Source organism: Triturus cristatus, chromosome 11 (assembly GCF_964204655.1).
Source record: "Triturus cristatus chromosome 11, aTriCri1.1, whole genome shotgun sequence".
In the NCBI taxonomy this organism is placed as follows: Eukaryota; Metazoa; Chordata; class Amphibia; order Caudata; family Salamandridae; genus Triturus; species Triturus cristatus.
The window spans coordinates 1046120705-1046134342 of record NC_140594.1 but is presented as its reverse complement, the minus strand read 5'-3'; the positions used below and the strand labels follow the sequence as shown (position 1 = coordinate 1046134342).

Below are 13638 nucleotides of genomic sequence, written 5' to 3'. Positions count from 1 at the left end.
ATGGTCAGAGCTGCCGAATTTGGAACTGGGGAACCAGGTCCAGCCTTCATGACCAGTCCCCCAGACCACTCTCCTGAGGGAGCTCATTCCCATGCTAGACCTTAGAAGCCCTGGTGTCTTCGCATCAGCAGGAAGACCCTAACGGTGGCAAGTGTGGGTTAACCTTGAAGGCCTGTCCCCCACAATCCATACTGAAGTTCACCTCCAGTCTTGCAGCTAGGCCTACGAAGTAGCACATCCTAGAGCAACAGTGACTCTATCACTGAGGTCACAGGCCCTTTGAGCAGGGCGGCTCTAGGGCGGTGAGATCGCACCGGGCGCTGTCTTCGGGTGGGGCCATCCTGTTTGCAAGTATATTATGGTTTTAAATGCACTTGCTGCCTCCTTCCTTGCCTCCAACAATTTTAGACACCAATAAAAATGCCAGGATAACTCCAGTGATTAATGTTCTTCTAGAGAGAGGTCAGAGTTTTGTCTAGTGGAGGTTTTGACTCGTCGAATGGTAGCTCAGAGGGTTAATGTGCCTGCTGCAAAGGACATGTACCATACAGATCACAAAGTGCACACGATGTGAATAGGTCCGTGGGTTACTACTTTTGTCAGAGAGATCCTTTTGTTACTTGCAGTTTTAAGTTAAAATACTAACATAGAACAGTGAGCTAATAACAGTCATCTAAGAGCTGCATGCAAACTGCAAGGTATAAATTAGAGCGTCATGATTTTCCCCCCAGTCTTTGATTATCCTAATGTTGCAAAAAGTGTTCATTTGGATATAAATCAATTCTGATTATTAAGGAGAACCCCCAACCTTGGTATTACGTTTTAAATTCTAAGTTTGTTCTTCTCCAGACCAATCACTTTTAAACTATACTGCCTACTAGTATGGTTGTCATTTAACTCCTACACCTTGTAGTCCATTGTCTTATGTAAAATTTCCTATACAGTATTTTTCAGTGATTTACACACATATGATTGATTATCACTGTGTAATGTGTGTGATGTAAAGTGCTCTGACACCTTACTCTGGTTTTAGTGAAGCTGTAAATCAAACTAAATGCATGTGAGAGAGAGTGGGGTTATGGAGACTTGAGGGGCACTGTTAAAGGGTAGTACTGAGGGAATCCGTGGCCGCGGCAGGGGCGTAACACTGGCCCCCGCGGTGCAGGAGGGCCCCCAACCTCCAGGGGGCCTCCACAGCACAACACTATGGCCGGAGAGCTCCTGATAGAATCCAGAGGGGGCCGCTCCATGTACCTTGCAGGGGGGCCCCCTCACTTTTCGTTACGCCGCTGGGCGGCGGTGCTCATTGAGCGGCACAACAAACATTGTTGCACAGGGCACCACCACCACTGAAGCCAGCCCTGCCCTTGGAGCCAGTCAGCCTCAGCCATTGGTACCTCCATTGGCCTTGTTTCAGCAGTAGATGCAGGATTTGCATACACACCAAACTAAGGGGCATATGTACAAGCCCCTATCGCCACCACAACGTCACTTTTTCAGACGTTGTGGTGGCGATAGGGGCTTCCCCTTATTTACAAGGCAGTGTTAAGCTACTTAATGTGGCTTAAAGCTGCCTTGTAAATAAGGTCCCCTTTCACGCAATGGTTAACGTGAAAGGGGTGGGCAGTGGGTGTTGCGGTGGGCGTTCTACCGCAACACCCATTTATTTTGACGCTGCCCCCTATGTACAAGGGCAGCGTGCAAGGAGGCAGTGCAAAATTAAGACCAGGGAAAACCTGGTCTTAACTTGGCGAAATGAAGAGAAATGCTTTATTTCTCCTTGTTTCTGCTTTTTCCATGTGTGCTGCATTGTGCAGGACACATGGAAAAAGCAAAGTGCCATGGAATGTTTATGTACAGGAAGGTTCCGCCTTCCTGTAAATAAACAATCTGTAAGAAAATGCCATGAAGCAGCACACATAAAAGTGACAAAATGGCATATTAGGGGGTTTTTTTGTGCAGGAAGGGACAGCTTCCTACACACCTAAGTAAGGCTGCACCATATTGTTGTAGATATGGTGCAGCCTTGCGTTTCTGAAGTGGCGGAGTGAGGCGTTAAGCCATGTCAGCTAACACCTCACTCCGCCACTTCACTTGTACATATCCCCCTAAGTTTGCAAACTTCACAATCTCTCTGCTTCATGCACAAGCACTTTTAGCATGTGCTGCCTGCGTTGGGGCCATTGGAATTATGCAGCAATAGAGGACAAAATTATGCTGCAGCGCTGACTAAATTATGCAGGAAAAAAAAGGCTGCAGCGTAATACAATATAACATTATTATTTTGACATTTTTATACATGCTAACAGTCTCTGGATAAATGTTGCCTCATTAGTACCAGTTTAACATGCAAATGCAGCAGTGAGAGAGGTGATCAGTCAATCTTTGCAAAAGGCAGTCCACTTTGCAGCAATATAAGTCACATTTTTAGTAACTTTTGATCCGTTTCAGTTGCAAACAAATAATTAGTTAAAACTGTCAGATCATGCAGCAGATGATGTATTATGTGTCAAATATGGCAGAGCGATAATTATATAGAAAACATTTGCAAACTAGGATATTTTGCCATTTATGTTTGGACTGCTCTTGTGGAAAAAAAAGGGAGGAGAAGTGCTGATGACAGAAACGCCATGGCTCGGAGACAAATAGCTTGTGCTTTCTCTTTTAAGCGTATGGGGGACATTCTGTGATTGAAAACATATCCCACTTTGTGAATGTATTTAATGTCAATAACTTATATTAAGCTTTAAATAATCATGTGTATCCATTGGTTGAATTAAATAACATAATAAGCTGTAACTGGTCAGTGAAATGTCAAACAAATACAAAAAATTGGGATGGTTTGCGTATTCTGGCCACACCTCTGACTCTGCCCACTGATCCAGTCCTTGCCTTATTCCCGCCCTCCGATTCGCCACCCACAGTTCCCCTACTTTTTTCCCCCTACTTCGACCACTGTGTGTAGGTGAGACCTTGCTGTGCAGGCACCGAGTACCATTACCCCACAACAGACTCCAGAGTTGTAGGAATCATGTACTTACCGGAGTTGGGCAGCAGCCTCCTTCAAGTATACTTAACTAATTTATAGGACTGAAACTTGCCCATAGTGCGTCAGCAGCTCTCACAGATAACAGTACTGTATTCTAGCACTAGGCTGCAACTGCTGCCATACAATTTAACTGAAAGCGCGACAGTTTGCTGTATGGCTAAATACTTAAGTCCCAAAGGCGAGACAAATTGCATTGCTCTTCGGTTTAATCTTTGGGATTTATGTGCACCTTTTAGTAGCTGCAAATTTGCAATGTATTTGTAACGCTTGGCTGACTCAATTATTTGGTGCTTTTAAATAGCGTTAATGACCTGAGTAGTAATATCAATTGAATAGGGATATGCAGCCCCGCGCACTCCCAGGGTATGTTCATACATATATTTTACTGTATTCTCAATCTACATATGTCCTACGGGGTTGAAATGAAGATATGTGCAAGCACAACCCTTAATATACTTGTGCTTTTTAGGTCTTGCCTGACCCAGCGCATGCGCTGGTCTGGCGAGACTTATTGAGAGGGCTCCAAAAAGTGCTACCAGGCCAGCCTAGAGCTACAGTGCACGTGCGCGGGCGCGCGCCGCGCTTTACCGCGATTACTTTCACTTTCGCGGCCGCTTGGCATTGCCAAAAGGTCTCACTTTTGGGACCTTATAAGTATTTAGTTATGCAACTGTTGCATGGCTAAACACTTATAAGTTTCCAAAGGCGAGACCTATTGGCTATGCCAATGCTTGTTTTACTCTTACATTCATGATATCCCCAGCATGCATTACCTACAGGATTCTAAAAGAAGGAGAAGCGACATTCAGTGGCAAGCTAGAATAAGGTCTTGACCATGGAACTAAAGAAGGCGTGTTTACTGTCTAGGTCGAAGACTACCAGAGAGTACAGCTGTCTGGTTTGCTAAAGACATTTTGGGGACATTCAGAAAGCATCTATGAGAATGAATGCATCCCACCCGGTACTTACCATTGGCTTTCAGGGGCCATATTACAGAAGGTGCCCCCAGATATTTGTGTGGGCCCTTTTGTAATACCGCTGGCGCACTTAAAGCTCCAGCGCTACCTTCGGAGGGCGTTCCCTCATTTGCATGGGGGTGTGGTCCATGCAAATGAGGGAATCTCTTTGCCTCTGCACCTGCGCCCTACTACAGATACGGGCTCAGAGACAAAGAAGCTTTCCCTGAGAGCAGCACTCTGGAGGGGATGGGGTCCCATGGACCCTCTCAGATTTCCCTTTGCGGGGGGTGCAGTCACTCACTGCACCCGCCTGCAAGGGGATCTCTAATCCCCCTTGAAAGTGCCGACGGGCTGCCGCCTCCACAGTGATACACGGAGTGGCTGCTTCAAATCCGCTCTGTATTTCACTTGAATGTCTTGCCCCCAGGGCAGCACGAGTTTCCAGCTGCCCCCCCCCGGGTGCAGCGCATTGTATGTTATAGGGTGCACTTTCCCTGTTTACGCCCCCGCACCTATTTTAAGCTGTGCCAGGCGCAAACAGGGAAAGTGCACCTTAATACATAATATGGAATCGAAAAACAGGAGTAAACCCATTGACCCAGTCAAGGCCCAGGTATGTAACCAAAAAACAATGTCTCAACCCGTTATCATTTGAGAGGACAGATAAAAGGAGAGCATTAATCACTCAGAGAGGGGAAGAAAGGGAGACCACAAGAAATTTAGAAGTAGAAAGTGAACTAGTGTAAGTAGTTGTATCAGCACTACAATAGAATGTATGCAAAAGTAACCAAAACAAAAGTGTGCACTTTGCGTGCTTGTGACAGTGAACGGCACAGTGACACAATGGAGTGAAATACAGCGTGGGCGGCGCAAGGGAATATACAACAGAATAGGTAGTCAACGATACAATGAAGAATATATACAAGGCAGGAGTTACGCTGAGACGGCGTGTCGACCTGTTCAATTCCAGGCCGACGACCTGGAATTGAACAGGTCGAAACGCAGTCGACCACTCAGCATATTACTGGGACGATACCATATCCAAGCACATGCACATAGCTAAGCTATGCGTGCTGATAAAGTTCTGACATAAAGCACTCCACATGAGGCCAACACATAATTTGTCGGTATTTAGAGTACCAGGCAGAGGGCAGTTGAATGAGCATATGGGGGAAAATGGCCATCAATATAGTGCCTCGGAAACCATGCACGAGCTGCACTTAGTCATCCACTATGTTATATTGATTCCTGTGACTCCATGGCTGTGGGGTGGAAAGGGGTCCTGTGTTAGAAGTGACCCTTGAAAGGCAGAGCATGACCTCCTTTAGTAAGGCAAAGGGGATGAAGCTCAGTGCTAGTCTGGTGGGGGAGAGATGTAACTCAGTAGGGCACTACCACAGAAAGAATGACTCAAGGGAAAGATTGACTAAAGAGAAAGATTGACTCAAGGGAAAGATTTACTAAAGAGAGAGATTGACTCAAGGGAAAGATTGACTCAAGAGTCCTGTAATTGGGAATTTCTGGCGAGATTCCTTTTGTTGTAAAAAAGTGGCTTCCTGATGTTGAGAGCTTGTCAGCCTATTTTGGATAGTGAGGGGATGTTTGTATTTGGATAGCCTTTGTAAATATGCATCAACCTTCTTTCTGGAGCCAGTGTGACATTTGATGAAGACCAGTGAGATGTGTTAAGATGCCAGATATCAAATGATCTACGGCTTCGGTCAATGCCAATTGCTTTGGGGATTTATTGCCTAGTGAATGAAATGCAATTTACTAGTATTTGAAACTACCCTAATTTGTTATGAAGCAAACTTAACACATGTGAACACCTGTAATTAAACAGTCACTTTCCCTTCTTTAGGCTCAGTTATTTGTGGTGATTGAGAGTCTCAAACCATTAACCCTCTATCATGTGGAAGTTCAAGTGCTTTCGACAGCTGGCCATGGGCCAGCAACAACGAAGACCTTCTGGACACCGGCACTTAATGAAACAGGTTTATGAGGTTAGTGATCAACTTTAATTGGAATTCATTGATTGACCTATGAGAAGAAGCTGACTTATTCATACATTGCTCCATAATATTTTCTGTGAACCATGTCCAGGAAGATGACATTAGTCCACGCGTTTTACGCTCACTGTAGACAGCTCTCATTGATGAAGAGTCCTCCTCTTCTGGCTGAACTACATGCAGAACTCAGACGGCCTAATCAGTGGATTTGGTCAGACACATCTGATAAATAGTTTCATTCCAGATCAGGAGTCCTGTAACACAATATTTCCTGATTCACTTAATGCAAGCATGCATACAGAAAAAGTACAGCATAATGAGAGATGAACTAGAACACCAACACTGTTGAAGGTCTAACCTGGTATATAAGGCAATTGCCATCTTTACTACCCACCTTTTATTTTATCCATTATCTGTTTCCATTCTTTTCTAGGGGATTAACTGTATTCTGTACCCACTGTAGCATAAGGCGTGGCACGAAGAAATGTGAAACTTTGCCAGTGGAGGAAAACAGTGGCCGCTTGCACACTTGACAACCTATCCATCGTCTACAGTAGGAATCAGGAGCATCTTCAGAAGATGAAGTCTCTTTCGAAGATCAAGAACTGAACACCTCTGCATTAGTTTTAAAAGAAAGTAATACAGCACAGCTTCAATAAACAAGGAGTGCAGGAAAACCAGCAGAAAGCGGCCAGTGTTACTTCTGACTTTCTCCAGCACAACCACGCCTGTGCTTGGGTCCAGATCTGAACTACATAATTATTTATCTGCTGCCTAATAAACCAATCATTGGGCAGTTTCAAAGTAATGTCCAAAGAAAGGTACTTGTTAGGAGCTGTATGGTCAGCCTGACTGGTCAATGACTGCAAAATGACTATCAGCATTGGAGCACGTCTTGGGTACAGAGGTGGGATACGCTTCACCATCTACCTAAACGCTTAGGACAGAAAGATGTTTCAAAAGGAGAGCTGGAAACTATCAACAAAATGGCCAAATGCATTCCCCAAATATAACTCTGAAATGGTCAAATTGTGGCTATATCACCTACAAATGCTGGAGTCATTTGGTATGCTCATACTAACCTTCAACTGTGGGCTATCTGATGAAACATGAATCTCGGTTGTGGTTTAAAGTTTGCTCATCCATTTACATTTTCACAAAAAAGCCTCCAGTTGCAATGCACGTGTCCAACTGACCAAAACCACCATGTTGTGTTGATGTTGTCACAGAAGTGGATTTTCTCAGCAGAATGAATGAGGACAAGGTGAGCTCCCAAATTGAGCTGCTAAAGTGCTGTCTCTTCCCATTGAGGTCTCACCCCTGACATGATCACAAAGTGTAAATATTTTAATGTATTATATGCTGCATCGTTTAGAAGAAATAAAAAATCCAGCTAATCCTACATTTATGGAAGGGTTATGAATTTGAATTGGGAATATTGTCATGTATTAAGTGTTTCTAAAACTTATAATATTAAATGTGATTATCTCCAAGCCTGAGTGTCCATCCCAATATGTGTTTTCTTTTAGTCGCCTATTTACTAATTTGTTGCTACCACATTTTATGCAGCCAAATGCCAGGTTGGATTTGGAGGAATATGGCATGACCAATATCTAATTTAAGACGCTTTAGATCTTTTTTTGCAGAAATGGACGTGGTTTGCTAAGTGCTCCTTCTAAAGTCTTTTTACTCAAATATGGAAGGTCCTCTAAAACAAGTCCCCATCTGGGTATCACAGTTTTTATATTGTATTGAATTGAAATCTTGGTCTCAGAGCACATTTTGTTTAATTGATTAATGAAATATGTCTTCTCAAGCCAGCATGTTTTTACTCCAAACCGTGTGGGTCTATGAGCTTTCTGTAGGCCAAATGTGGTCTCAATAATGCTTTTCCGTTTGCAAGTCACATGAAATAACAAATAGTAGTCCCCATTGTGGATGAGAAAGTCTTATGACTGGCCTCATATCATTATAGACTATATAAAACACAAGCATCGCAAAACCAAGAGGTTTGGCGCTGGCTGCCAACTTTTCAACTTGTTTATTTTGTTTTGTCCTGGTTTTTGTAAAACTAATGGCTGAAACAAAAATATTTTTTGTTCTCTAAGAGCTCACATTACCATTGGGATAGAATTCCAGAACATGCACACACAGTCTCCCGAAACACATGATTTTAAAAACACTCAATCCAACTACCTACATATGTCCTACCTCACTCCGCACAAACTAAACAGGATCCATGAGATGGATGATAAGTCATGCCCAAAAAGTAGGGTACCCAATGTTGATTTTTTACATATCACTTGGGCTTGCCCTTGAATAGCACAATTCTGGCAAGCGGTAAGGGGCGAGCCGCAGCGAACCTTTAGCCACACCGATCTCCAGAAGTTGGGAATATGCTTATTAGGTTTATACCCTATCCACCGACTTAAGAGTAACAATAAAGTTCCTGATTCTAGCCCTAGTCTTTGCTAAAATGGCAATTGCAATGCACTGGAGATCACCTGGTTGTTCCCCTCAGTGCAGATGTACTGGAGAGGTTGAATGCTAGGCACAGGCAGAAGAGTCTGGGAACCTGCATACCCGCTCAATTGCAGATGAATGGGCTGCTTCCCTGGCAAACATCATGAGGGTAGAACCTTTAACTCCAATAATTCCTATACTGGACAGAATCGGAAGGCTAGACCACCGCTCAGTGTGAAATGTTGGTGACATGTAAATGTTGTAAATGTTGTAGACTTGTAAAGCGCACAGCTGCCCCAGCAACGGGGCGTCCCGGCGCTGTAGACCGCTGGGGAACCCATCCTGGCTATCCCTGTGAGAGGCTATCCCTGTGAGATGGTCCCTTTCTGGGTATCTTCAAGGTGAAACCAGGCATCCCCGGCGTCTGTGGGGGGCCGTTGTAGAGATGAGGCAAGCTTAATGCCCAGAGTTGCCGAGTGTGTTCCTGGTTAGAGTAGGTACCGAGGCGAGAATTATCGAGTCCATTTTGACCCTGGTCCACGACCCTGCCGCGTCGGGAATTGAACCCAGGTCCCTGGCCGATTCTCTGCTTATGGGTCTGCCGCCTCTAACCAGTGAGCCACACCTCTCCACATGAATGAAGGTCTGGAAGTAAAGCAGATCTTAATGTTGAAGCGTGAATAAATTGCCCGGTTAATGTTAATTAGTATTGTTATCATTCACAAAAAGTACACCGTGTCGGACCACTGTGGCATTATTGAGACCATACAGACACTGGGGAAAGAATACTAGCTATTCCTTTGGAATGCTAGTAAGGAGGAAAGCACCGACCAAGTGTAGTCGACTACGCTATTTCACGCCAAGTGATTTTTGTAATGTTAATCTTGATTTGTAACAAGAATGGGCGTAGAACCATGGCTATAAATTTGAAAAACAATAAAACGTATTAAAAAATAATAATAAAGCATCCATTGCCATAATAGTACCTGGGGACTGAAGGAAACTGTTTTGTGTGTGGATGTGCCTCATATGAAAAGAGCCGAATGCCCTAACTCAATCTGAAGTTAGCCAGTGTCTGAAGTGGACGGACCCATTTTCTTTTTTTAAAAATTATTATTATGATTTTTTGAACGTTACATGACAGCCAATATGCAGATTATATATCTCTATTTGCATAGTATAATTTTACAAGTCAATGCATTCATGGCGTTTTACATCTTTGCCATTGGCGCTATGTTGTAAGTCCCGCATGCGATGAAATGACATAATGTCTTGATGTTTAAATAGGAAAAAAAAAGAAAGGGTTAGAACAGAAAACTCAACTGTGAACAATATGAATAATTATGTTGAATTACAAACACACCATCTTCCACGAATCACAAATCACGTAGTGGACTGACCCATTACCCCATGCTGTAGTATGTATTGGGTAAACAAAAAATTATAATGACACAACAACAGACCAATGCATGAAGAGGGTTGGCTGAAAGCCCCCACAAGTATAATATTCTTAGTTAAAAGGTAATTTTTACTTCCCTTAGGTACCCGCTCGTTGTAACAAAATGTAGTTTAGATGCTCCTGACTGTTTCTGTTAGTGGGGCCTAATGTAATATTCAATGCCTATCATACATTGAAATAAGGGTGTCACCTAAAGTGTTTCATTCACCTATTCTTCTGAAACTCCATATCTCATTCTCTAGCTAGCCAGGCATTATTCTTTGTTTCACATAGTAGGGTTAATTGAACAATTAGATTCAATAAAACCCCTAAAAAAACTATTTTTTCATACTCCAGGTACCCTATAACTAAAGGAACTCTTTCGGTATACCTGTGGGTATTTTTATCCTCCTACTTTTCTTCTGGATACCTGCTTATCCAGACAGAGTTAATCTAAGAACATCCATTCCTTTTCGGTTGAGTCAGTCCTAGTGGTATCACCCTACCAGGGTGTGGATAGGCACCGATGATAAAGCATGTCACGATAAAGTGAGTGAGACGTCTACTCCAATATGTTAAAATACCCAAGAGGTACTAGGAAGTGGATTCTTCCTAGAAGAGGATCCATACCTTTCTCCTTTTTCCTTCTTTACCTAGTCCAGTTGCTCTTGTGTGTGAATGGATTTTTCTTTGTTTAACAGCCCCCTCACCAATCTGCACAAACTGGCAGTACATGATGAGCTGGTTTGATTTGTATTTGTTTTTTGGTTTGTTTTACACGTTTTACTCTATAGTTTCATTTTCAATGCTTGCAATGTCTTTGCTTCGAGGCTCCGAGCGGATCATATTTAAATTAAGAAAGCCAAATACGGGGGCGTGGCCAACCACCGAAAGCAATGGCCGCTTTCTGAGGTGGCTCCGTCTGAGTGCGCCCGTCCCTGAAAAAATCCGCACTTAAAATGATCCGGTAGCTGGTCAAAACTGAACGGTGATGCACACCGGGAATACTGTCCCGAGCCCTACTGGAGAAGCTTCATCGATATTTTGAGCAGGCCCCCAACTGCGCAGAGCAGCCTTGCTCCTTTCCCCCAGAGCTCACACTGACCGGACCGCCTCAACATTGGCAGGGGGTCGAAGTTCCAAAACAGCAGTTCAAGCTAAACTGAACAAATTCGCCTAGGATGGGGGCCCTGGGGCGAGCCCCAAAGGGGGTACAGCCGCACAAGAGAAGCTTAATGCTGGAGAGACGTGGAAGGAACCGATGCTACAGGACATTCTCATGGCCATCACGACCGTGAGCACGTTGTTCGAGTCGCATATTGACTCTGTGTCCTCGGAAGTATCCATCATCAGGGCGGATATGCGCTCGATGAACACGCGCTTAAAGGATGTAGAGATCAAAGCCAGCTCTTTTGTCGAAGACACTTCTGAACTGCAGCGCAGGATGAACGACCTACAGGCCCACATCACCAAGCTAGAGGCGCAGCTGGACGACTACGAAGGGCGCTGCAAGCACAACAATGTTCACATACTGGGAGTACCGGAAGGGTCGGAGGGGTCGGCAGCAGACCTGTTTGTAGAAGAACTGATCACCACCTATCTCAAACCAAATGGGCTCTCTCCAACTTCTTCTCCGTGGAGCGAGCACATTGAGTGCCGGGCAGCAGGCCGAAGCCTGGGGCCCCCGCGGTCCTTGGCTAGGAATTTTAACTTCCAGGATATAGACATCATCCTGCAGACAGCTCGATCGGCATCCCCACTGGAATTCCAAAACAGCCGAATCACCTTTTTCCCGGACTTCACCCTCAAGGTGCAGCGACAAGGACGCAGTTTCCTGGATGTGGGAAGGAGTTGAAATACGCAATGCTCTTCCTGGCCAAGCTGAGGGTGGAGTTCGACAGAAAGGCCTGGTTCTTCGCCACCCACGAGGAGGCTTGGGACTAGATGGATGGATGGCGCATGGTAGGCCGGAAAAGCAATCGTGCCTGGAGGACGAGAGTTGAGGAGAGCGCGGAGGAGTCCGGCGGAGGAACCCCGCTCAACGAGCAGAAGGCGGCGACGGGAGGGTCTGAATAACTGGTCTGTAAGTTGCTCTTCTCTTGGATGGGGGAACAATCTGCTTGCCGAGGGACTGGACCGGGGTCTCGGCCCTCCTGGTGTGACTGACCCCACTACTGGCCCTTTATTCTGGGACTTCTTCATGACTGACTAACTGTGATTTTGATAGTAACTAGTAGGCGAACACTTATTTCTTGATTCAACAGTATGTTTACCAGCTACATTATTCTATGGGACGGGTGCCCAGTTAGACACAAGCACCCGCAAGTTCAAGGGGTGGGCGATAGGCACTCTGCAAGTTTGGGTGGTCGGGAGGTTTTGACACCGCCATGCAGGGAGGCAAGGAGGGGGGTTCATTTTCTTTTTTGGGACGTTCGTTTTTGTATTGTTTTCTTTTTTCCACAGGTATGACATATATGATTGGCTCCGTGTAAGGGCAGTTACTGGCTGCATGCTTTTGGTATATATTTCTGTGAAGGGGAAATGAACTACTGGGGTGCCTCCTACTGGGGGCGCTATGGGTGATTTCCCCCGCGACTGAGCAAACACATAAGGTGTGATGGGCACGACAACTAGACATGGGCTTATGCTGCTGTCGTGGAATGTCAATGGGCTGGGAGATAAGATCAAGCGGGGCATAGTGCTCCAATTTTTAAAAAGACACTCCCCAGATGTAGTCCTCCTACAAGAGACCCACCTGCTTGGTAATGCCTGTAAGGCCTTGTCGAGATGGGGTTTCCAGCTAGTGGCACATTCGGCCTTCAGCTCTGGCTCCCGGGGAGTGGGTATAATGGTCCGAAAATCATTCCCCATGACAATTGACTCTGTCGGCACTGACGTCCTGGGTAGATTCGTTGCTGCCTCCAGGACCTGGGAGGGGCGCATACTCAATCTTCTTTCTGTCTTCATACTGCCAGGCCTCCACACTCAGGCCTTCACAGACCTTGGGAATCTCCTTTTAGACTTGCCGGATGGCAGAGTGTTGATTGGGGGCGACTTCAACGCCATTGTTTCTGATTCTCTCGACCGATGGCCTTTCTGCCCTCCCGCAGGCGGATCCACAGATTTCTGGGAGCGATGGGACTGGTGGATGTCTGGAGAGGACTGCATCCAACCAAGCAGCAATACACCTTCTACTCGGGCCCACATCGAAGTATGTACCGTATAGACTATATACTGAAGCTAACACACCAGCTCCACACCGTCAAAGAAATACAGCACCTGGCTAGGGGAATCTCTGACCATTCACCCATCCGTTGTTGCCTAGAAGTGGGAGAGCCCACGTTCGGCCATACAGCCCCGATAAACTCCTGGTACCTCACGACTCCCCAAATCAGGGATAAGGTCTTGAGTGAGTCTGACCTTTATTTTCAGGAGAACGTGGGGTCAGTAGACTCGATGGCAACGCTTTGTGAGGCCTATAAGGTTGTTATACGGGGGTGGCCTTGGCCCAGATCGCGGTACAACGTAGAGAGAAGGGGGCAGATATGGCTCGTTTGGAAGGGGAAATTTTAGACTTAGAGAACGCACTCCGGATGCAAGAATCAGCGGAGGTGCGGCATAAACTGCGACTTAAAGTCAAGGAATTCACCGACTTGGCTACTGAAGCTGCCAAGACGCACTATAGGGCTACGCTCAGTAGAATCTATGACGTAGGCGATA

At 45.4% G+C, this 13638-nt stretch overlaps 1 protein-coding gene across 2 annotated transcripts in view; it reads left to right on the top strand.

Annotated features, from left to right (window-relative positions):
* LOC146785916 (anosmin-1-like) overlaps window positions 1–7514 on the top strand; it is a 245790-nt gene extending 238276 nt beyond the window's left edge. Inside the window, exons 13-14 of one of the 2 annotated variants that reach the window (XM_085635313.1) lie at window positions 5870–6011; window positions 6451–7514. In XM_085635313.1, the coding sequence (XP_085491439.1) occupies window positions 5870–6010 (141 nt within the window). In that variant the 3' untranslated portion in view covers window position 6011; window positions 6451–7514. The remainder of the gene's footprint in view (window positions 1–5869; window positions 6012–6450) is intronic. The other variant, XM_085635314.1, reaches the window with a different exon arrangement.
* Window positions 7515–13638: the final 6124 nt, after the last annotated feature.